The 24,150-nt window shown below is 41.6% G+C and overlaps 1 protein-coding gene across 1 annotated transcript in view; it reads right to left on the bottom strand.

Annotated features, from left to right (window-relative positions):
* The window catches only part of FGD6 (FYVE, RhoGEF and PH domain containing 6), a 149,898-nt gene that overhangs the window by 78,662 nt on the left and 47,086 nt on the right, over window positions 1-24,150 (bottom strand). The window contains exons 3-5 of the mRNA XM_064376872.1: window positions 22,460-22,604; window positions 3,654-3,721; window positions 3,539-3,569 (exon numbers count right to left, since the gene is read on the bottom strand). Of these exons, the coding sequence (XP_064232942.1) occupies window positions 3,539-3,569; window positions 3,654-3,721; window positions 22,460-22,604 (244 nt within the window). The remainder of the gene's footprint in view (window positions 1-3,538; window positions 3,570-3,653; window positions 3,722-22,459; window positions 22,605-24,150) is intronic.

Here is a 24,150-nt window from a genome sequence, read left to right as displayed (position 1 = left end):
CCCAACTCTAGAAAAAATAAAAAATTAGCTGGGCATGGTGGTGAGTGCCTGTACTCCCAGCTACTCAGGAGGTTGAGGTGGAAGGATTCTCTAAGCCCAGGAGGTTGAAAGGCTGCAGTGAGCTGTAATTGTGCCACTGCACTCTAGCCTGGGCAACAGAAGGAGACCCTGTCTCAAAAATAAAACAACAAACAAAAAAAAATTGACCATTTAAAAAAACTGAAAATGGAACTAAAAGTTAGTTGTAAAAATGTCTATTTCTGCTGGGCACGATGGCACGTGCCTGTAGTCCCAGCTACTTGGGAGGCTGAGACTGGAGGATTGCTTGAGCCCAAGAGTTCTGAGCTGTAGGGCGCTATGCCAATCGGGTGTCTGCACTAAATTCAGCATCAATATGGTGACCTCCTAGGAGTGGGGGACCACCAGGTTGCCTAAGGAGGGGTAAACAGGCCCAGGCTGGAAAAGGAGCAGGTCAAAACTCCCGTGCTGATCAGTAGTGGATTGCGTCTGTGAATAGCCACTGCACTCCAGCCTGGGCAACATAGCAAGACCCCACCCCTGTCTCTCAAAAAAAAAAAAAAGTCTATTTTCAAGTCTGTTTCTGGGAGCTTATTCAGATTAGAGAAAAACACTTTTGAACAATGATAATGATATTTTTCATGTATTGCTAATGCCAAACTCTAACAGCAAGTATCTTCAGCAAATGCCTAAGAAAATATATTATCACCTTAAACACTGTTATAAAGACACAAAGTTTGAAGACTGAACATATAGCTACTAAGACTCTTTCAGAAATCATCTTATCACCAGGCGCAGTGGCTCAAGCCTGTAATCCCAGCACTCTGGGAGGCCGAGGCAGGTGGATCACGAGGTCAAGAGATCGAGACCATCCTGGTCAACATGGTGAAACCCCGTGTCTACTAAAAATACAAAAAATTAGCTGGCCATGGTGGCGCGTGCCTGTAATCCCAGGTACTTGGGAGGCTGAGGCAGGAGAATTGCCTGAACCCAGGAGGCGGAGGTTGCGGTGAGCCGAGATCACACCATTGCACTCCAGCCTGGGTAACAAGAACAACATGATTGTATATCTACAAGACCCCATCATCTCAGCCCAGAATCTCCTGAAACTGATAAGCAACTTCAGCAAAGTCTCAGGATACAAAATCCATGTGCAAAAATCACAAGCATTTCTATACACCAATAACAGACTTAAAGAGAGCCAAATCAATAACGAACTGCCATTCACAATTGCTACAAAGAGAATAAAATATCTAGGAATACAACTAACAAGGAACGTAAAGGACCTCTTCAAGGAGAACTACAAATCACTGCTCAACGAAATAAGAGAGGACACAAACAGATGGAGAAACATTCCATGTTCATGGTTAGGAAGAATCAATATCGTGAAAATGGCCATACTGCCCAAAGTAATTTACAGATTCAACGCTATCCCCATCAAGCTACCAATGACCTTCTTCACAGAACTGGAAAAAACCACCTTAAACTGCATATGGAACCAAAAGAGAGCCCGCATAGCCAAGTCAATTCTAAGCAAAAAGAACAAAGCGGGAGGCATCACACTACTGGACATCAAACTATACTACAAGGCTACAGTAATCAAAACAGCATGGTACTGGTACCAAAACAGAGATATAGACCAATGGGACAGAACAGAGGCGTCGGAGGCGACACAACATATCTACAACCACCCGATCTTTGACAAACCCGACAAAAACAAGCAATGGGGGGCTGGGCGCGGTGGCTCACGCCTGTAATCCCAGCACTTTGGGAGGCCCAGGTGGGTGGATCATGAGGTCAAGAGATCGAGACCATCCCGGTCAACATGGTGAAACCCTGTCTCTACTAAAAATACAAAAAATTAGCTGGGCATGGTGGCGCGTGCCTGTAATCCCAGCTACTCAGGAGGCTGAGGCAGGAGAATTGCTTGAACCCAGGAGGCGGAGGTTGCGGTGAGCCCAGATCGCGCCATTGCACTCCAGCCTGGGTAACAAGAGTGAAACTCTGTCTCAAAAAAAAAAAAAAAAAAAACCAAACAAGCAATGGGGAAAGGATTCCCTGTTTAATAAATGGTGTTGGGAAAACTGGCTAGCCATATGCAGAAAGCAGAAACTCAACCCCTTCCTGACACCTTACACTAAAATTAACTCCAGATGGATTAAAGACTTTAACATAAGACCTAACACCATAAAAACCCTAGAAGAAAACCTAGGCAAAACCATTCAGGACATAGGCGTAGGCAAGGACTTTATGACCAAAACACCGAAAGCATTGGCAACAAAAGCCAAAATAGACAAATGGGACCTGATCAAACTCCACAGCTTCTGCACGGTGAAAGAAACAGTCAATAGAGTGAATCGGCAACCAACAGAATGGGAAAAAATTTTTGCAGCCTACCCGTCTGACAAAGGGCTGATATCCAGAATTTACAACGAGCTAAAACAGATTTACAAGAAAAAAACAAACAAGCCCATTCAAAAATGGGCGAAGGATATGAACAGGTACTTTACAAAAGAAGACATACATGAGGCCAACAAGCATATGAAAAAATGCTCATCATCACTGGTCATTAGGGAAATGCAAATCAAAACTACATTGAGATACCATCTCACGCCAGTTAGAATGGCGATCATTAAAAAATCTGGAGACAACAGATGCTGGAGAGGATGTGGAGAAATAGGAACACTTTTACACTGTTGGTGGGAGTGCAAATTAGTTCAACCATTGTGGAAAACAGTGTGGCGATTCCTCAAGGACCTAGAAATAGAAATTCCATTTGACCCAGCAATCCCATTACTGGGCATATATCCAAAGGATTATAAATCGTTCTACTATAAGGACACATGCACACGAATGTTCATTGCAGCACAGTTTACAATAGCAAAGACCTGGAACCAACCCAAATGCCCATCGATGATAGACTGGACAGGAAAAATGTGCCACATAGACACCATGGAATATTATGCAGCCATCAAAAACGATGAGTTCGCGTCCTTTGTAGGGACATGGATGAACCTGGAAACCATCATCCTCAGCAAACTGACACAAGAACACAAAATCAAACACCACATGTTCTCACTCATAGGTGGGTGTTGAACAATGAGAACACATGGACACAGGGAGGGGAGCACTATACACTGGGGTCTGTTAGGGGGGAGTGGAGGGGACAGAGCGGGGGTGGGGAGTTGGGGAGGGATAGTATGGGGAGAAATGCCAGATATAGGTGAAGGGGAAGAAGGCAGCAAATCACACTGCCATGTATGCACCTATGCAACAACCTTGCATGATTTTCACATGTATCCCAAAACCTAAAATGCAATAAAAATTAAAAAAAATAAAAAAAAAGAACGAAACTCTGTCCCCAAAAAAAAAAAGAAATCATCTTATCTACATATACATGAAATATATACACTTTAGAAAATGTCTATCATTAAGTTAGTAATGCTGAAAACTTCCAGGGGTAGGGAAAGTACAAAAGGAAATAGTCTTAGACTTTAAGAAAATATTAGTAGATACTTACAATATGCAAAAGTTTTAACACATCCACAAACCTGTAAAAAACAGCAATGAAAAAAAGTTTTAAATGTGCCGATTGGGGGAAAAACAGTCCTCTGAATTGTAAACTAGATACCTACACTTTCTCTGAGCTCATGATCTCCTTGGCAATATGATGAACTTTACTTTTCATTCCATTATCTTCATCCTGTGGATAAGAGTACATTTAAAAAGCATGAACTCATGAAAGAATAATGAAGATCAGCTATGAGCTAGTCAGACACAAATTTTAACTCAGACACTTATAAGTTTCCTACTAGCACACAGTTCATACTATATTACATTTCAAATGGCAAACGTGGAAAATTGAATGAGTGATAACCCATGTCACAGGAGTAGCTGAGAGCAATCAGTAATCTTCACCGTTATTAGCTAGATTGATGAACTGCCCTGAGTAGCTTCAGAACACAACCATCAGAGGTTCAAAATGGAAGTCACAAACCAAAAAGGCTGCAGGGAAAGAAGAGTCCTTTGGGTGCATATGAATAATTTAAGAATTAGTGAATATCCAATAGGAATGTAGACGAGAACTTCACCAGAAGTAAAGCTATTTGAACTCACAACTTAAGTATAGTCTGAACAGGGCTCTTCAGTCTATACCAAATACAAGTCAACATTACAGCCACAGGCTCTCCAAATTTCCTTAAAATCCCTTTTAGATATGTGCTGGTAGAGTCAAGGCAATTTTATTCTAATGAGCTGAAATGAAATTTATTTTATTTTATTTTTGAGACAGTCTTGCTCTGTCGCCCAGGCTGGAGTACAGTGTCATGATCTCAGCTCACTGCAATCTCTACCTCCTGGGTTCAAGCAATTTTCCTGCCTCAGCCTACCGAGTAGCTGGGACTACAGGTGCATGCCACCACATCTGGCTAATTTTTTGTATTTTTAGTAGAGAGGGGGTTTCACTGTGTTAGCCAGGATGGTCTTGATCTCCTGACCTCATGATCCACCCATCTTTGCCACCGAAAGTGCTGAGATTACAGGCATGAGCCACCATGCCTGACCATGAAATTCTTTCATTACGGACTGCTCTGTATAAAAACTAAATGCCCTAGCAGGAACAAAAAATATGTGCATGTTTAACAAAATAATAATAAAGATGACTCAAAAAAAGTCTCAATATTTAGGTAAATTTATTGCTGTTGTTTTCAATAAAATATTGAGAGCTGGATTTAGTTCCAGGGAAGTCAGAGAAAAGGAGAGGAGCTGCTCTCCGTTTATGTTCTAGTTCAAAATTAGAACACGACAGTTCCACAGTAAAGAGCAAAAAGAGTAAGGAACAAGCAAGTATAAATTTAGGTATTACACCTAAGATGAAAATGATGACTACTGACATTAAAAGGAAAATGCTTGGATGTTTCTTTGAAGAAACATCAGACCTGGCTTTAGAAACAGTTTTCTTTGCATTCTTTTTTTTTTTTTTTTTTTTTGGTGCCATGACTCGAATTTTTTTGCATTCTCGGTAACACTGGCAACACCAGGACACAGTTATTTTGTGCTGACCAGGGTGCAGCTGAACAAGGCAATGACATGATAAGCATTAAAAATGACCATGACAGGCCAGGTGCAGTGGCTCATGCCTGTACTCCCAGCACTTTGGGAGGCTGAGGCAGGCAGATCATGAGGTCAGGAGTTTGAGACCAGCCTGGCAATATGGTGAAACCCCATCTCTAATAAAGATAAAAAATTAGCTGGGCATAGTGGTGCATGCCTGTAATCCCAGCCGCTCAGGAGGCTGAGGCAGGAGAATCACTTGAACATGGGAAGTGGAGGATGCAGTGAGCGGAGATTGCCCACTGCACTTCAGTCTGGGTGACAGAGCGAGACTCTCTCTCAAAAAAATAAATAAATAAATAAATAAAATAAAAAATGACTGACAATCCAGTAGTCATTCATTAATGAAATGCCGCAGGAAAAAAATAATGGTAGCAACTTCTCTCTAAAAGTAGTCTTCTTTTTAAAATTGTAATCATGGATCATCGTAGCACATCTGCTTCCCAGAGACTCACTGTGATGGATCACATGACTATTTTAGTTCTCGATTTGGGAAATTTTTTTTTCTTTTTTAAGTTTCCAAATACAACATTGAGGAGGAAAAAAATGTTTTCGAGTGCTTCCAGAATTTCAGTGCCACAACCAAGGTATAAAAACAGATCCAGGTTTAGCCGGATACAGTGGCTCACACCTGTGATCCTAGCACTTTGGGAGGCCGAAATGGGCAGATCATGAGGTCAGCAGATCGAGGCAGAGGCAGGTGGATCACAAGGTCAGCAGATAGAGACCACCCTGGCTAAAACAGTGAGACCTTCTCTCTACTAAAAATACAAAAAATTAGCCAGGCATGGTGGCACATGCCTGTAGTTCCAGCTACTTGGGAGGCTGAGGGAGGAGAATAACTTGAACCTGAGAGCAGAGGTTGCAATTAGCCGAGATCACACCACTGCACTCCAGCCTGGGAGACAGAGCAAGACTCCGTCTCAAAAACAAAGAAATAGATGCAGGTTTCACAATGAATGCAACCCTTCTGAAAATTAATTTTAGTAATTTTTTAAAGCATGACTATATATGTTCCACACATACACTGAAACCGAAACCCTTTTATGCACTTACTTAAAGCATGGGTGATTCCAGTGAATAGGAAGAGGATTCCTAGAGGTTTTATAGTATGTTAGAATTTAGATTTTTTTAAAAACTGTAATCAAGCTGGGTGTGGTGGCTCACACCTCTAATCCCAGCACTTTGGGAGGCCGAGGGAGGTGGATCACCTGAGGTCAGGAGTTTGAGACCAGCCTGACTAACATGGTGAAATCCCGTCTCTACTAAAAATACAAAAATTAGCTGGGCATGGTAGCACATACCTGTAGTCCCAGCCACTAGGGAGGCTGAGGCAGGAGAATCGCTTGAAACCAGGAGGCAGAGGTTGCAGTGAGCCGAGATGGCACCACTGCACTCCAGCCTGGGCAAGAAGAGTGAAACTCTGTCTCCAAACAAAACAAAACAAAACAAAACAAAAACAAAAAACTGCAATTATTTCTATGCTCATAAGAAGTCAGAAAACTACAGGGAAAAATTCTATTTTTGCACTCATTCTTTTTACTATTTTGAGAACCATTAGAATCATAAATAATACTAGGTCATTAGAGTCAATGAAGTCAAACACAGGGACTATATAAAGTGAGAGCTGGACCAAGAGCACAGTCCCAAAGAACATCCACTTAAAACAGACATTTGTCAAGGCTCAAAGTCGACTATTAGCACAGTTGGGAAAAGAACCCAGATTTCCCAATATCTAACCTACAAATAATTGTATTACACTTTAAATCTCTCTTCAACATCCGCCAATAATTTCAGCATATCCTTACAAATAATCACTGCTAAACAATACCCACACATCCACTCTCCCACCAAGATTGAACTAATCTAAACATTCTGAAATATTTGCTTTAAATCTTTCTCCACTTTTTTTTTTTTTTTTGAGACGGAGTCTCGCTTTGTTGCCAGGCTGGAGTGCAGTGGCACAATGTTGGCTCACTGCAATCTCCGCCTCCCAGGTTCAAGTAATTCATTCTCCTGCCTCAGCCTCCTGAGTAGCTGGGATTACAGACACACACCATCACACCCAGCTAATTTTTGCATTTTTAGTAGAGACGAGGTTTCATCATGTTGGCCAGGATGGTCTCAGTCTCCTGACCGTGTGATCCACCCGTCTCGGTCTCCCAAATTGCTGAGATTACAGGCGTGAGCCACTGCACCCAGCCTTAAGATAGGTTCTTTTTTTTTTTTTTTGAGACGGAGTTTCGCTCTTGTTACCCAGGCTGGAGTGCAATGGCGCGATCTCGGCTCACCGCAACCTCCGCCTCCGGGGTTCAGGCAATTCTCCTGCCTCAGCCTCCTGAGTAGCTGGGACTACAGGCACATGCCACCACGCCCAGCTAATTTTTGTACTTTTAGCAGAGACGGGGGTTTCACCATGTTGGCCAAGATGGTCTCGATCTTCTGACCTCGTGATCCGCCTGCCTTGGCCACCCAAAGTGCTGAGATTACAGGCGTGAGTCATCGCGCCTGGCCATACATTCACTCATCTTTTAAACTACACATAGCTATATTCCCCAGGAAGACTACAGTCTTAAGCACAGTCTGACCTTGACCTGGCACACCACATATCAGGCACTAAATAATCATGATTATGTAAGGGTCTATACACACACACACACACACACACACACACACACACACACGGATAATTGTTATTTTGAAAAAATAGTTTAACAAGTTCAAACTTTGCTATCACAATGGGGTTCTCCAAATAATCTGTAGATAGAAAGTTTAATGGTTAAAAAATACAGTGTAGAAATTTTAAATTAGGGATGAGCTTGGCATGGTGGCTCATGTCTGTAATCCCAGCACTTTGAGAAGCCAAGGTGAGAGGACTGCTTGAGCCTACAATTTGAGACCAGTCTGGGCAACATAGCGAGACTGTCGCTAGTTAAAAAAAATAATAATAAATTAAAAAAAAAACTAATAAACAAAATTAAAATTACAAATGCACTAAAAATGAGAAAAACAGAAACTGAAACCATTTAGGGAACTGAAACCCTGACTCCTTCATTTCCAAATAATGCGATGTCCCTTAAAGGACAAGAGGAGATCTCATCAGTACCTTTAAAGAAACGCAGGCACACTATAGGTATGGAAGCATGTGATTACTAGTGTCAGCTAAAATGTGTACCAGCTCTACACAAACATTTCAAGTAGCTGTTAATGTATTTTTGGCATCTACTCGCTTCCTTTCCTCTTTTTATCACTCTCCTTTTGTTAGGTCTCTACTCTGTACCTATTTTTTCTCTCCTTCTCAGGACTTTGCTCTACCAGGACCTGCATCACACAGGCTTGTGTAGAAGAGGCTACTCCATACAAAAAATTACTAAAAATGCGAAAACTCTAAAACTTCTAGAAGAAACCATTTTTTAAAAATCTTCATGACCTTGAATTGGGCAGAGTTATTAGATACAACACCAAAAGCATAATTGACAAAAGAAAAAAATTGATAAATGGAATGTCATAAATTGTTTATGCTTCAAAAGACATCATTAAGAAGATACAAAGATAAGCCATAGACTGGAGAAAATATTTGCAAATCATGATTCTGAGAAAGAACTAGTAGCCAGAATACATAAGAACTGTGATAAGGCTGCAAGTGGTGGCTCATGCCGGTAATCTCAGTATTTTGGGAGGCCAAGGTGGGCAGATCACTTGAACACAGGAGTTCGAGACCTGGACAACAGGGCAAAACCCTATTTCTACAAACAATACAAAAATTAGCTGGGCATGGTGGTGCACACCTGTAGTCCCAGTTACTCAGGAGGCTGCGGTAAGAGGATCACTGAATCCGGGAGGTTGAGGCTGTGGTAAGCCATGATCGCGCCACTACACTCCAGCTTCAGCAGCATAGTGAGACCATCTTTACAAAATAAAAAAAATAAAAAACAATTAGCCAGGCATGATGACACATACCTGTAGTCGCAGATACTTGGGAGGCAGAGGTGAGAGGATCACTCGAGCCCAGGAGTTCGAGGCTGTAGTGAACTATGATCACAACATTGCACTCTAGTTTGGATGACAGAGAGAGAACCTGTCTCAAAAAACCCCACAAAACTCTTGATAACTCAATACAACTCAAACAAAAGGGCAGAGTGCAGTGGCTCACACCTGTAACCCTAGCACTTTGGGAAGCCGAGGTGGGAGGATCACTTCAGCACAGGAGTTCGAGACCAGCCTGGGCAACAAAGCAAGATCTCATTTCTATTAATAAAAAAAATTTTTTAAAGAGAAAAAAGATATGAATATGAGAATAAACATTTCACCAAAGAAGATATAATGGCCAATAAGTACATAAAAAGTTGTTCAACCTAATTAGTTATTAGGGAAATGAAAATTAAAACCACAATGATATACTTCACACCCACACAATGGCTATAATAAAAAAATCAGTGCTATCCAAATGTCACATAGAAAAAAAAATCAGAAAATACCAAGTGTTGGTGAGGATGTGGAGCAACTGGAACCTTTATATATTTTTGGTGGGCATGGTAGCCCTTACTCATCTACTGTGATCAATGTGAGAAATGAAAAATAACTTAGAGCAATCTCAGCTATGTGACATAGGCAAAATTTATCAGGGCCAGAGAAACATGAGTATGAGCTTTCAGCAATGCCCTAACCCCTATGCCCAGATGCAACTGTTTAGAGGCATTTTTATTCTTGACTGGCTGTCTCCACGAAGAGTCTCCACATTCCTGGAATTTGTAATACAAAGAGCAATGTAAAGCCAATCAAATAACTTATGCTATTTTAATATAAATTATTAATAAATGGCTTAGGAATTGTCTCTTCTTTTCCTTTAAAAAACCCACTTGAGGGCAGGTGCTGTGGCTCACGCCTGTAATTCCAGCACTTTGGGAGGCCAAGGCAGACGGATCACCCGAGGTAGGAAGTTTGACACAAGCCTGACCAACACGGAGAAACCCCGTCACTACTAAAAATACAAAATTAGCTGGGCATGGTGGCGAGTGCCTGTAATCCCAGCTACTCGGGAGGCTGAGGCAGGAGAATCACTTGAACCCAGGAGGCAGAGGTTGCAGTGAGCCGAGATCCCGCCATTGCACTCCGGCCTGGGCAACAAGAGGGAGACTCCTCTCAAAAGCAAACACAAAATCCCACTTGTGGACCAGACGCGGTGGCTCACGCCTGTAATCCCAGCACTTTGCGAGGCTGAAGCGGGTGGATCACCTGAGGTCAGGAGTTCAAGACAAGCCTGGCCAACATGGTGAAATTCCATCTCTACTAAAAATATAAAATTAGCTGAGCGTGGTGGTGAGCTCCTGTAATCCCAGCTACTTCAGGAGGCTGAGGCAGAAGAAATGCTTGAACCCAGGAGGCGCAGGCTGCAGTAAGCCGAGACTGCAGCATTGCACTCTGGCCTGGGCAACAAGAATGAAACTCTGTCTCAAAAAAAAACAAAAACAAAAGCAAAAACACACAAAAAAACCACTTGTGGCCAAGCATGGTGGCTCACGCCTGTAATCTCAGTACTTTTGGCCAAGACTGGTGGATAACTTGAGGTCAGGGGTTCAAGACCAGCCTGATCAACACGGTGAAACCCTGCCTCTACCCAATCTACAAAAATTAGCTGGGCATGGTGGCCCACATCTGTAATTCTAGCTACTCAGGAGGCTGACACAGGAGAATTGCCTGAACCCAGGAGATGGAGGTTGCAGTGAGCCAAGATTGTACCATCGCACTCCAGCCTGGGTGACAGAGTGAAACTCCACCTCAAAAACAAAAACAAAAACAGAAACAAAAAAACCCACTTGTGGCTGGGCCAGGTGGCTCACAACTGTAATCCCAGCGCTTTGGAAGGACAAGGAGGATTGATCACTTAAGTTCAGGAATTTTGAGACCAGCCTGGCCAACATGGTAAAACCCGGTCTCCACTAAAAATACAAAAATTAGCTGGGCGTGGTGGCAAGTGCCTGTAATACCAGTTACTGGGGGAGGCTAAGGCAGGAGAAATCACTAGAATCCTGGAGGCAGAGGTTGCAGTGAGCCGAGATTGCGTCATTGCACTCCAGCCTGGGCAACAGAGCGAGACTCTTGTCTCAAAAAAACAAAACAAAACAAAACAAAACAAAACAAAACAAAACAAAACCCCCACCTGTAACTGCTGCTAACAGGAGTCTTGAATCTATGCTCCAGGCTTGCAGTCCTCAAATTTGGACCAAATAAACTCTCTACTTATATTAAGTTCGCCTCATTTTTTTCCCATTAAGTTGACAGGGTTTTCTGCTGTCTGCTAATGTCACTGAGCACAGAATTTATATTCTCCTTGTTATTCTGAGATCATTTTCAAGAGGAAGAAGTTGGTACTCTTTCATTTTAAAATCTGAAGTTGGTAACTGCCTTTTCATAATTTGATAGCAAATTAGTAAAACAGTTCTACTGTCAGCCCATTCATTGCTCTACATATAAATTTGAAAATATTAGTGATCATTAGAATCACCAGGCAGATCTTAAATTTCAGATTCCCAGGTACTGTCTTAGAAATTCTGATTGTGTAGGTCTCAAATGGAGCACTAAAAGTAGGTGTTAGAAGAGGGAATTACACAGGGCACCATGGCTCACACCTGTAATCCCACCTAGCATTTTGGGAGGCAGGAGGATCACTTGGCGCCAGGAATTCAAGGCCAGCATGGGCAACATACTGAGACCTCAAAATACAACAACAATCAAAAATAGCCAGGCATGGTGGCATGTGCCTGTAGTTCCTTAATCACTTGAGAGGCTGAGGTGGGAGGATCACATGAGTCCAGCTGTTCAAGACTGCAGGGAACTATGATAAAGAAGAATAGCCCCCTTGGCCCAGTGTGGTGGCTCACACCTGTAATCCCAGCACTTTGGGAGGCTGAGACGGGTGGATCACTTGAGACCAGGAGTTCAAGATCAGCCTGGCCAACATGGTGAAACCCTATCTCTACTGAAAATACAAAAATTAGCTGGGTGTGGTGGCGCACACATGTAATCCCAGGTACTTGGGAGGCTAAGTCATGAGAATCACTTAAACCCGAGAGGCAGAGGTTGCAATGAGTCAAGATCATGCCACTGCACTTTCCAGCCTGGGTAACAGAGTGAAACTCTTATCTAAAAAGAAGGAAGGAAGGAGGGAGGAAGGGAGGGAGGGAGGGAGGGAGGGAGGAAAAGAAGGAAGGAAGGAAGGAAAGAAAAGAAAGAAAAGGAAGGAAGAAAAGAAGGGAGGGAGGGAGGAAAAGAAGGAAGGAAAGAAAAGAAAGAAAAGGAAGGAAGGGAGGGAGGGAGGGAAAGAAAGAAGGAAAGAAAAGGAAGGAAGGGAGAGAGGGAAAGAAGGAAGGAAAGAAAAGAAAGAAAAGGAAGGAAGGAAGGGAGGGAGGGAGGAGGGAAGAGCAAGCCCAGCCTTCAAGAAGTGAACAAGGGAAACAACCCAAACATACAAATAACTATATATAAGCACAACTATGAAAAGTGGTGCCACCTTGAAGGAGAGAAAGACATAATCAGGCAGAGGTATGTCAATCAGGAAAGGCTTCATAAAGAATAAAGCATTTGATGACTCCAAATCACTGTTTAAATACAGTCCATTAGTCCATCAACTACTCCCATACTAGCTACTGCTGCAGATATCAACCCATCAATACCAGAAACCTGGACTCTTCTTTTTCGTCCCTACAGTCACCTTTATTACAACTGAGTCAAGTCCTGTCAACGTGTCCTGAAGATTTCTTAAAAGCTTAAACGATCCTTTCATCTCCTTTGATGTTGCCTCCTCACATCTTGCCTTCACTATTACAGCAACTAAGAGGTCTCCTTGGCTCTGTGTTTACCCCACTGCAAACCCTTTTGTACACTGCCACTAGAATATTTCTAAAATGCAAATATAATCAGGTTATTTCTCAGGCTAAATGTTAGCAGCTCCCTATCACAGATGGGTAAAGAAGTTCCAAGTTTCCTTTGCTAAGTGTATTAGGCATTTCACAATGTGTCCACTCACCTTCCCCAGCCTCCTCTCTCCTCCTCCACACTGTACTCTCTACCTTACCGTGCTGCAACTCCAGTCGTGCTCTGCCCTTCTGTGTGTCCCTTTGCGCATATACCTTTCCTTCTACCTTGACTCCTTTCGCCATCACTTCTCCTCCCTGAAGAGTTCTGCCTCTCATATTCCAATCATCCTTTAAGACAATACTCCAACTTTTTTTTAATGAAGGCTGCCTTGATATTCTTTCCCCCGCACTATCAAAGGACAAGATAACTTTCTTGTTCATGTAATGTTTATAGGACTTAACCCAGGAGACTGGGTTTACTTGCTGAAATGTCTGAATTCCCTCTAGTCTCTGATCTAATTCACCCTGTACCCTTCTGCACATAGCATGCTGCTTGGTCCACTGTGCAATTAATATTCATGAATAAGCAAATGTGTACAAGGGTGGCTGCCACCTTCTCAGAATCTATGACAGAGCACATTACTTTTGAAGATGTGCTGCATAACATGAAAATGCAAACTAAAGTGAACTAAAAGCTTTCATCACATAAGAGTAGAAGGTTGGAGTAGATGATAAAGGTCTTTTCCAATTCTAAGGTTCTAGGAGTCTATATATTCCATTGTCCATATTACCTTCTAAACCAGGATAGCCACAGAACTAAATAAAGAGGTATAAAAATTATTAGAAATAAGTCAATGAATTACAATCATTTTCAAAGTAGAAAGTCAAATATAAATTTAAAAAATATATATAAAGCTCTATATTATCTCCAACTTGTAAGAACAATGACTGATTCTAACCCAAGTCAAACAACGATAGAAAAACACACACCCGATGGCATCTCAAATTTTTAGCTAATGAAAATCCTCACTTAAATTATATTGCATTTCAAAGCAGTTCCCTGTTAAATAACAGCATCTCCCAAAAGTACACTGCTGTGGAAGTTGAAACATGAGCCATAAACAAATGAAATTACTTTGTCAAGGTCATAAAATAAGTCAAACAAATTCTAAAATAGAACCTTTGATCTGAAATCTAGTTTTATGTTTCTATCTCTTGATACTAGCTCAGCTTTGTAAATTCTTAATTGTGCTCTCATCATTTCATATTTGTTCACTGCAAGTGACATTCAGTGAAATTTATCCATTATTATTATTATTTTTTTTGAGACAGAGTCTTGATCAACCGCCCAGGCTCGAGTGCAGCGGCGGGAACTTGGCTCACTGCAACCTCCGCCTCCGGGTTCAAGCAATTCTCCTGCCTCAGTCTCCCGAGTAGCTGGGACTACAGGCACATGTCACTGCACCTGGCTAATTTTTGTATTTTTAATAGAGATGAGGTTTCGTCATGTTGGCCAGGTTGGTCTCGAACTCCTGACCTCAAATGATCCACCCATCTCAGCCTCCCAAAGTGCTGGGATTACAGGTAGGAGCCACTGTGCCTGGCCTATCCATTGTTTTTTAATAGAATTATTAAAAGGCCTCTTCTATCCTACTCTAGAGTTCTAATAAAAAACAAAAAATGTTAACATCCAGACTTACCTGAGAAACATCTCTTTATCATTATTTCAAAAATGAGGTGACACCATGATTAATATCTAAAGTTTTTTGTTTTTTTTTTGTTGTTGTTGTTTTCCAAGATGGAGTTTCCCTTTTGTTGCCCAGGCTGGAGTGCAGTGTCATGATCTCAGCTCACCGCAATCTCCACCTCCCAGGTTCAAGCGATTCTCCTGCCTCAGCCTCCCAAGTAGCTGGGATTACAGGCAAGCACCACCACGCTCGGCTAATTTTGTATTTTTTTAGTAGAGACAGTGTTTCTCCATGGTGGTCAGGCTGGTCTTGAACTCCCGACCTCAGGTGATCTGCCTGCCTCGGTCTCCCAAAGTGCTGGAATTACAGGCATGCGCCACCACGCCCAGCCCGATTAATATCTAAACAATGCTCTCTTAGGTTTTCACCCTTTCTTTATGAGAGTATATATCACATGAGCTACTTTACAAAGAAGATTTTTTTAAAAAACAAGGAAGTCAATATATAAGGAAGGTGAAGAGGGTGAAAATTCTAACCATAAAGAAGAATAAATACATCTTACTTTTTTAACAAACATTTAAGCCCTGAAGGGAAAGACCAAAAATATAAAAGTAAAAATTTAGAAAAGGGGACAGGAGAGATTAGCATGGCTAGTTACTTCACCCCAACATGTTCCACTGACATCATTCAGCTTCCGTGGTTGTACCAAGTTGTTAGTAGAGACAGATTGGATTAAAAACCCCAACTTGGGGGGTTCCAAGGCAAGTTACTTAACTTGTATAAAACTCCTTTTCCTCATGGAAAATGAAGAAAAACAGTACCCATGTCAGATCTATACCAATTTTTTTTTTCTGAGATGAGGTCTCCCTGTTGCCCAGGCTGGAATGCAGCGGTGTGATCTCCACTCACTACAACCTCCACCTCCTAGGTTCAAGCAATCCTTCCACCTTAGCCTCCTGAGTAGCTGGGACTACAGGCAAGAACCACCACACCTAGCTAATTTTTTGTGTGTTTTTTTGTAGACATGGGGTTTTGCCATGTTGCCCAGGTTGGTCTCCAACTCCTGGGCTCAAAGAGATCTGTCTACCTCTGCCTCCCAAAGTCCTGAGATTACAGGTGTGAGCCACCGTACCTGGCTTGCTTTTTCTTTTTCTTTTTTTGTTTTTTGAGACGGAGTTTCGCTCTTGTCATCCAGGCTGGAGTGGATCTCGGCTCACCACAACCTCCGCCTCCCGGGTTCAAATGATTTTCCTGCCTCAGCCTTCCAAGTAGCTGGGATTACAGGCATGCCCAGCTAATTCTGTATTTTTAGTAGAGATGGCGTTTCTCCATGTTGGTCAGGCTGGTCTCGAACTCCCGACCTCAGGTGATCCACCTGCCTCGGCCTCCGGAAGTGCTGGGATTATAGACATGAGCTACCGCACCCAACCTTTTTCTTTTTTTTTTTTAAAGATAGGGTCTTGCTCTGTTGCTCAGGCTGGAGTGCAGTGGCACGAACATGGCTCACGGTAAGCTCAACTTCCTGGGCCCAAACGATCCTCCCACCTCAACCTTCCAAGTAGCTGGGACTAAAGGCTTGCTCCACTATGCCTGGCTAATCTTGTTATTTTATTTTCATTTTATTTTTGAGACAGAGTTTCACTCTTGTTGCCCAGGCTGGAGTGCAATGGTGTGATCTCGGCTCACTGCTACCTCTGCTTCCTGGGTTCAAGCGATTCCCTGCTTCAGCCTCCCAAGTAGCTGACAACACAGGTGCCTCCTGTATTCTCCACTACCTGGGAGGCTGAGGCAGGAGAATCACTTGGTTCTCCTGCTAATTTTTTGTATTTTTAGTAGAGATGGGGTTTCACTATGTTGGCCAGGCTGGTGTCAAACTCTTGACCTTAGGTGATCCACCTGCCTCAGCCTCCCAAAGTGCTGGGATTACAGGCACTAGCCACTGCGCCTGGCTAAAATTGTTTATTTTTTTGTAGAGATAAGGTCTCACTATGTTAGCCAGGCTGGTCTCAAGCTATCCTCCCACCTTGGCCTCCCAAAGTGCTGGGATTATAGGCGTGAGCCACCACACCCAGCCTGATATCACTGACTTTTCCTGAGTTGCTAGAAAGCCAAATTTGTGACTCATCCTCAGGTAATGAATATGACTACATGATATACATTACTCTGTACAAATCTTCCATTAGCACTATTATTTTTTCTTCAGCAAGATTTATAACAGCTTTGTTGAGCTGTAATTCATATACCATAAAATATGTTTTTACCCTTTTAAAGAATATAATTCAGGCCAGGTGCAGTGACCCATGTCTATAATCCCAACACTTTCGGAGACCAAGGCAGGAGGATTGCTTGAAGCTGGGAGTTGAATATCAGTCTTGGAAACATGGCAAGACCATGTCCTAAAAAAAAAAAAATTAGCTAGGCATGGTTGTGTATACCTGTAATGCCAGCTACTAAGGAGGCAGAAGTGGGAGATCACTTGAGTCAAGGAGGTTGAGGCTGCAGTGAGCCATGATTGTACCACTGTACTCCAGCCTGGGTGAGAGAGACTCCGTCTCAAAAAATAAATAAAATAAAATAAAATAAAACAATTAAAAAAACAAAAACAAAAACAAAACTTCCATGCCCATTATTAGTCACTCCTCATCACTCCTTGTTCCTTTTTTATGGCTGAATAGTATTCCACTGTAGGAATATATCACATTTAATTTATCCACTCATCATTTGATTAGTATTTAGGTTCTTTCTACTTTTCTTTTTGAGTCAGAGTCTCACTCTATCGGCCAGGCTGGAGTACAGTGGCATGATCTTGGCTTGCTGCAACCTCTGCCTCCTGAGTTCAAGCAATTCTCCTGCTTCAGCCTCCCAAGTAGCTGGAATTACTACAGATGTGCACCACCACACCTGGCTAATTTTTGTACTTTTAGTAGAGACAAGGTTTCACAATGTTGGCCAGGTTGGTCTCTAATTCCTGACCTCAAATGATCCACCCACCTTGGCCTCCCAAGGTTCTGGGATTACAGGCATGAGCCACCGCACCCGGCCCTTTCTACTTTTTCGACCATTATGAATAATGCTGCTATGAACATTTCTCTACAAGTTTTTGTGTGGACATATGTTTTCAAATCTCTTGGGTAGATACCTAAGAGCAATATTGCTAGGTCATATGGTAACACTATATTTAATCTTTTGAGGGTTGCCAGAGTGTTTTCCAAAGTGGCTGCACCATTTTACATCCTATAAGGACTCCCATTTCTCCACATCCTGACCAGCACTCATTACTATACATCTTCTTGATTATGGCCATCCTAGTGGCTGTGCAGTGGTACCTCACTGAAGTTTTGCTTTGCATTTCCCTAATGGCTTATGCTGAACACCTTTTTACATGCTTATTGGCCACTATATATCTTCTTCAGTCTATTCAGATCCTTATGCCTGGGTTATTTATCTTTTTACTGTTTGAGTTCTTTTTTTTTTTTTTTGACAGTCCCGCTCTGTCGTCCAGGCTGGAGTACAGTGGTGCAATCTTGGCCCACTGAAACCTCCACATCCCAGGTTCAAGTGATTCTCCTGCCTAAGCCGCCTGACTAGCTGAGATTACAGGCATGCACCACCACACCCAGCTAATTTTTGTATTTTTAGTAGAGACAGGGTTTCACCATGTTGGCCAGGCTTGTCTTGAACTCCTGACCTCAAGTGATCATGTTCAGCCCAACCACCGCACCCGGCCTGAGTTCTTACATTTAGGTCTATAATCTATTTTGAGTTAGTTTTTGTGTATGTTGAAAGGAAGGGGTCCAATGTCATCCTCTTACAGGTGGATATCCAGTGACTCCAGCACTATTTATTTGTTGACACCCTGATTTCTTTAAATAAACATTTTGATTTTTTGTATTACACATGTTTTTAAAAGTCACCTGAAATCAATTGCGAAGTGATACTGGTGTAAACAAACTGACTTTAAAAAACTACTCAACCAAGGTCATACAGCTAGCAAGTGACAAAGCTAAGACTAAAACACAGGTCTCAGGATGCCAAATTTCAAATTTCCCCATTAAAACAAAATACTACCTTACATGTAAACAAGTTTCATATTTACTCATCAAAGACAAGAAAAGACAAGCCAGAAACAATATATTTCTTGGTAAAAATACAGAAAGCTTAATTTGAGATGTTTCAGATTTTGTTTGCTTATTTTCATAAAAATCAATAATGGCAGCAGGGCACGGTGGCTCATGCCTGTAATTCCAGCACTTTGGGAGGCTGAGGTGGGCAAATCACCTGACGTCAGGATTTCGAGACCAGCCCTGACCAACATGGAGAAACCTTGTATCTATTAAAAATACAAAATTAGCTGGGCCTGGTGGCACATGCCTGTAATCCCAGCTACTAAGGAGGCTGAGGCAGGAGAATCACTTGAACCTGGGAAGCGGAGGTTGTGGTGAATCGAGATCATGCCACTGCCCTCCAGCCTGGGAGACAAGACGAGAACTCAGTCTCAAAAATAAATAAATAAAATAAAAATTTTAAAAAGTCAATAATAGCTAAAAATCTATTAAGCATTCACTTTGTGCCAAGCCCTGTTCTAAACAGTGTAAAATCATTTAATCATCATAACAATCTTAGAAAACAAGGTCAAGTGTCTACTTTTTTTCCTCCTCTTTTTACAGATGGGTAAACTAAGACCAAGTAAAACTAAGTATGTTGCTCAAGATCACAGAACTAGTAAGTGGTGGGAACCCAGGCAATCTGACTCCAAAGACTGTGTTCTTACCACTACGAAAACAAATTACTTAAGAGAAAGTTAGTTTATTCTATTAATGTTATTGCTGTCTCAGATGAAGAGACAGAGAGAGAAAGTTCATTAGAGTGGTGGAGAATTCTAAAGGAGGGAAATTATTAGTACTAGTGGCATCAGGTAAAAAATGTTAAATGTTCATAATTGGGAGTGGAGGGTACTGGGAATATTTAACGGGTACGAAAACACAGTTAGATAGAATAAGATCTAGTATTTGATAGCACAACAGACTTATTATTACAGTCAACAATTTACTGTACATTTAAAAATAACTAAGAGTATAATGGGAATGTAACACAATTACATACAGGCTCGGTAAATGCTTGACATGATGAAAAAAAAATAAATGTACTCTGTTTCACTAAAAACAATGTCCGTGATTAAAGAAACAGTCCTATATATTTTTAAAAAGATAACTATTTAACAGGGCTACTGCAATGTAGCACAACTAATAACATAAAACAATCATATAAATACAGGAAAGGAATGGAAAGGCAGGCACAAATGCAGAGGAAGGAACCCTGGGAGTCTCCACTGACCATAGAATGAATGAGTCAACCAGGCAGTGTTATCACAGGATGTGTTGGAAAGAGATGTAACACTGCCAGGCTAAAGATTAATCCTTCCTTTATACGATGTATCAGTGAGATCCCTGATAGAATTTGGAAACCAATTTTGGTCAGTGCTCCAAGAAGTATGGAAAGAAATTGGAAACAGTTCACGCAAAAGAAACAACTAGACCAAAACAATAGAAAAGAATATCTGCTAGGAAAAGAAAACACTTGGAGCTGCTTTCCAAAGACAGTCAAGACTGATTTAATTATGGCCCTTAAAAAGACAATTTCAATGTACTTCCTCAAATTTTTCACAGGCTTTGGTTCTTTCCAGTCATTTAAATCCCAGTCAAATATCACTTTCTAAGAGGCTCTTTCCCAAGGTAGCCTCCTGGGTTTGTAGCACATCACTCTGATTTGTTCTCTTCATAGCTTGTAACATTCTGAAGTTCTTTCTGATTATGATTATGCATGTAGGTTCCTCTCATCCTGTTAGAACACGGGCTACATAGAAGCTTGGAATCTGAGTACTGCTTATCTCTAGTAAATACCAGTGGTACCTGGCACATACTGGGAATTCTATAAATATTTGCAGAATCTATGTCCATGAAATTGCAACATGGAAAATGAGCTTTCAAATTAAAGCAAGACAGACACCAGTAAGACACAAAAGGAATTACTTGATGGTCAAAGTAAAACCCCAAACTGGCTGAGTGTTGTGGGTCTTTAAGAACAGAGTCACTCATCTGTCTTAGTAGTTTTACAAATTCACTAACTTAAGTAATTTCTAGTGGTTACTCCCAACATCATGATTTAATACTGTACAGCAGAGAAATGAAGTGTTGCTAGTTATAAATAAATGATCACTGAGCTATTATGTACTGATAAGTATTCTAAGGCTTTCCATGTATCAAATTATTTAATCCTCATAATTCTATGAGTGCTATTCTTTTTTTAAATCTAGAATATGGTACCCTTTAGCCCCAAAAGGATAAATACTTGGCCCAAAGTTGCCCAGATCATAGCTGGTGGATCTGGGACTTAAATTCAGACTGCTGAACTTGTGCCATTCATTTAAGGCTGAAAATAAATCTAAACAGAGCAAAAATATTAAACAGGAGGGATAATGGATTGATAAAATTATGGCACAGGAATTAGGTGACATAAATTTTCTCCATGGCTTGCTATGCTGTGTGGATCTTTTCAAATTCCATCTTGCTGTAACATTCCTGGGGATATTGTTGATATACTAACCTTTTCCCTTTATTTTTATTTTATTTTTTATTTTTTTGAGACAGAGTCTTGCACTGTCACCCCGGCTGGAGTGCAATGGTGATCTCAGCTCACTGCAACCTCCACTCCCAGGTTCATGTGATTTTCCTGCCTTGGCCTCCCTAGTAGCTGAGATTACAGGTATGCACCGCCACACTCAGCTAATTTTTTGTATTTTTAGTAGAGATGGGGTTTTACTATGTTGGGCAGACTGGTCTCGAACTCCTGACCTCATGATCTGCCCACCTCAGCCTCTCAAAGTGCTGGGATTACAGGTGTGAGCCACTGCACCCAGCTTTTTCCCTTTAATAACATCTTTTAAAACGTGGTTTCAAATGAAATAGATAAATATATTCATGCAAACTAAAGTGACATTATAATGAACCCCCTGATCACACATCTTAAACAACTATCAACACATGGCCAATCTTTATGTATGCTGTGCTCCCCCAAACACATAGACATACTGGATTATTTCAAAGCAAATGATGATGTACTATGAACAGCCATCATTATTCTTTCCCAAAAAGATTTGAGTGTAAAATACACACAATTCCTTTATTTCAGCAGTACAGGGAACAATCCCAAGAGGGATTTTGTTATCAAAAAGAAAATCAGTGGACATTAGGAAAAAGAATTTCTTTGCTGGGCCCCATGGCTCACACCTGTAATCCCAGCACTTTGGGAGGCTGAGGCAGGTGGATCACCAGAGGAAAGGAGTTTGAGACCAGCCTGGCCAACATAGTGAAAACCTGTCTCTACTAAAAACACAAAAATTAGCTGGGTGTGGTGGCAGGTGTCTGTAATGCAAGCTACTCAGGATACTGAGGCAGGAGGATGGCTTGAACCCAGGAGGCGAAGACTACAGTGAGTTGAGATCACGCCACTGTACTCCAGTCTGGGTAACAGAGCGAGACTCTGTCTCAAAATAATAATAATAATTTCTCAAAAATCACTAAGCTCTAGGTGATATATACTTGGAAACATAAGAATATTTTAGGTGCCACATTACAGCAGGAATTAAATTTAAATTTGGAAAGTGTTTTATAAGTTTCAAGAAAACTCACAAGGGTTTATGTGCCTATCATGAGGACAAAGATCATTCCCAAGCATAGGGAGCGGTCAACACACACAAAATGGAAGCAATCAAATACCAAAATATACCTGTTTATCTTCCAGTGGGTCAGGCTCTCCTTTACTTGACTCAGAGCTGACATCATCTTCATCAGAACTGTTGATGACTTCCTCCTCATCAGAGGGAAGGTCACCAAGACCAAGATCATTTTGTTCCTCCTGGGATGCTCCTGAACTGCATTCAATAGAAAGCAGGTATTAGTCACCTTCAATAATAAGGAGTGCTAGCAAAACAAATCAACATCTTATCTTCATAATGCAAACAAGGTATAGCTAAGGGATTTAGAGGAACGAAAAGACCCAGATCAGCCAACTTTTCCTTCCTTTACCCTGTCTCAGTTGCCATAAACTCAAATTGATTTTTTGAATTTTTAATAAGAAGGTGGGTGAGAAGTAAGTTTCCCAGTTGCTCCCATCCTATGCTTTTATATATCCCTAACATAGAAGATCAGGTCTCTACTCCTAGAATAAACTAAGAAGCCTTACAGAAAGTGGGCTCGTTTACCATAAAGGGCTGCATAGGTATACGAGAAGAGTTGCTGTTTCCTTGGATCTTGGTGTTTAAAACAATAACAAAAAACAAGTAACAAATCTGAGGACTAGGGGATAATGATGGTGACTACAATCAACAGTGCAGGTGCAATTGTGAACATGTAGACTGCTCTCTGGTTATCACTGTTGTGTTCACAAGAGATGGGGAGGAAGAGGAAATGTTACAAATTCTCAGACTATGCTCAAGATCCGCTGAATTAGAACTACAAGGGGCACAGGACCCAGCAATTTGTCCAACAATTACAACTACCTGGGGCACAAGGCCTAGCAAATAACAAGCAAGCAGGTTTTATGCTTTCCAGGTGATTCTGATACAGGCTGAACTTGGAAAAACACAGAACCAGGCCATTTACCAACTCCTCCTCACCAGCCTGGTATCATCAAGGTTCCTCTGTTTGTTTTAACATAGATTTTGTGAATCTAAAAGACATTGTTGCAATCCAATCTGTAGGGGGAATTCCATAGGAAAGTTCCCTAGGAAGAGATGAAAAGAATTCCTTCTAGTATTGGCTGTAAAGACTCAAGAGCCAATTGCCTGTAGCAACTGCTTTTCTGTCTTCAGTCTACAATAATATCTGCAGAATAGAAGCGCATGGGTGGAGCCAGTAAAAGATCCACAGACAATCACCAGGAAAAACACTCAAGCAGAATAAGGAGACAGTTGCATTCCACTCTGGCAGGCTCTTTCAGCAGGTCACAGGCAGTTCACTCAACCATCAAGGTTACAAGTTACGAGAATCTCTAACAGGAATCTTAAAAGCTAAAGATAAATTTTCTGCCAGTTCCTGAATACACACAGTAGGATACACGCTTGCCTCAGAAGCCATTCCTGGAGCCCAACTGTTACACAAACCAGTTGGTTGGAGGCAGAGTGCCAAAAGGAACACCTCTCATTGCCAAGACAGGGCTTCCCATTACTCAGCGGCCAGGGGCCTCTGGGAGTCATATCACAGCCTTGTTAGGTGAGTGCACACCTTATCATAGCTCCCCAAAATATGCAGGAGACTCACTCCCTGGGGCTAAGGGGTGGATAGAAGGTAGACACTTTCTGGTTAGATCACTGGCAGGATTCACTGTCTCTGGGTGCAGGGATAAGAGCTGACCCCGCCGGGTAGTTAATTGTTGACTGAGATTAACAAGAGCAAATGAGAGTTAACAGGATGGACAGA

Source organism: Aotus nancymaae, unplaced genomic scaffold, assembly GCF_030222135.1.
Source record: "Aotus nancymaae isolate 86718 unplaced genomic scaffold, 86718_ANA_hifiasm-v0.15.2.pri h1tg000016l, whole genome shotgun sequence".
Lineage (NCBI taxonomy): Eukaryota > Metazoa > Chordata > Mammalia > Primates > Aotidae > Aotus > Aotus nancymaae.
This window is presented reverse-complemented; position numbering and strand designations above follow the sequence as displayed.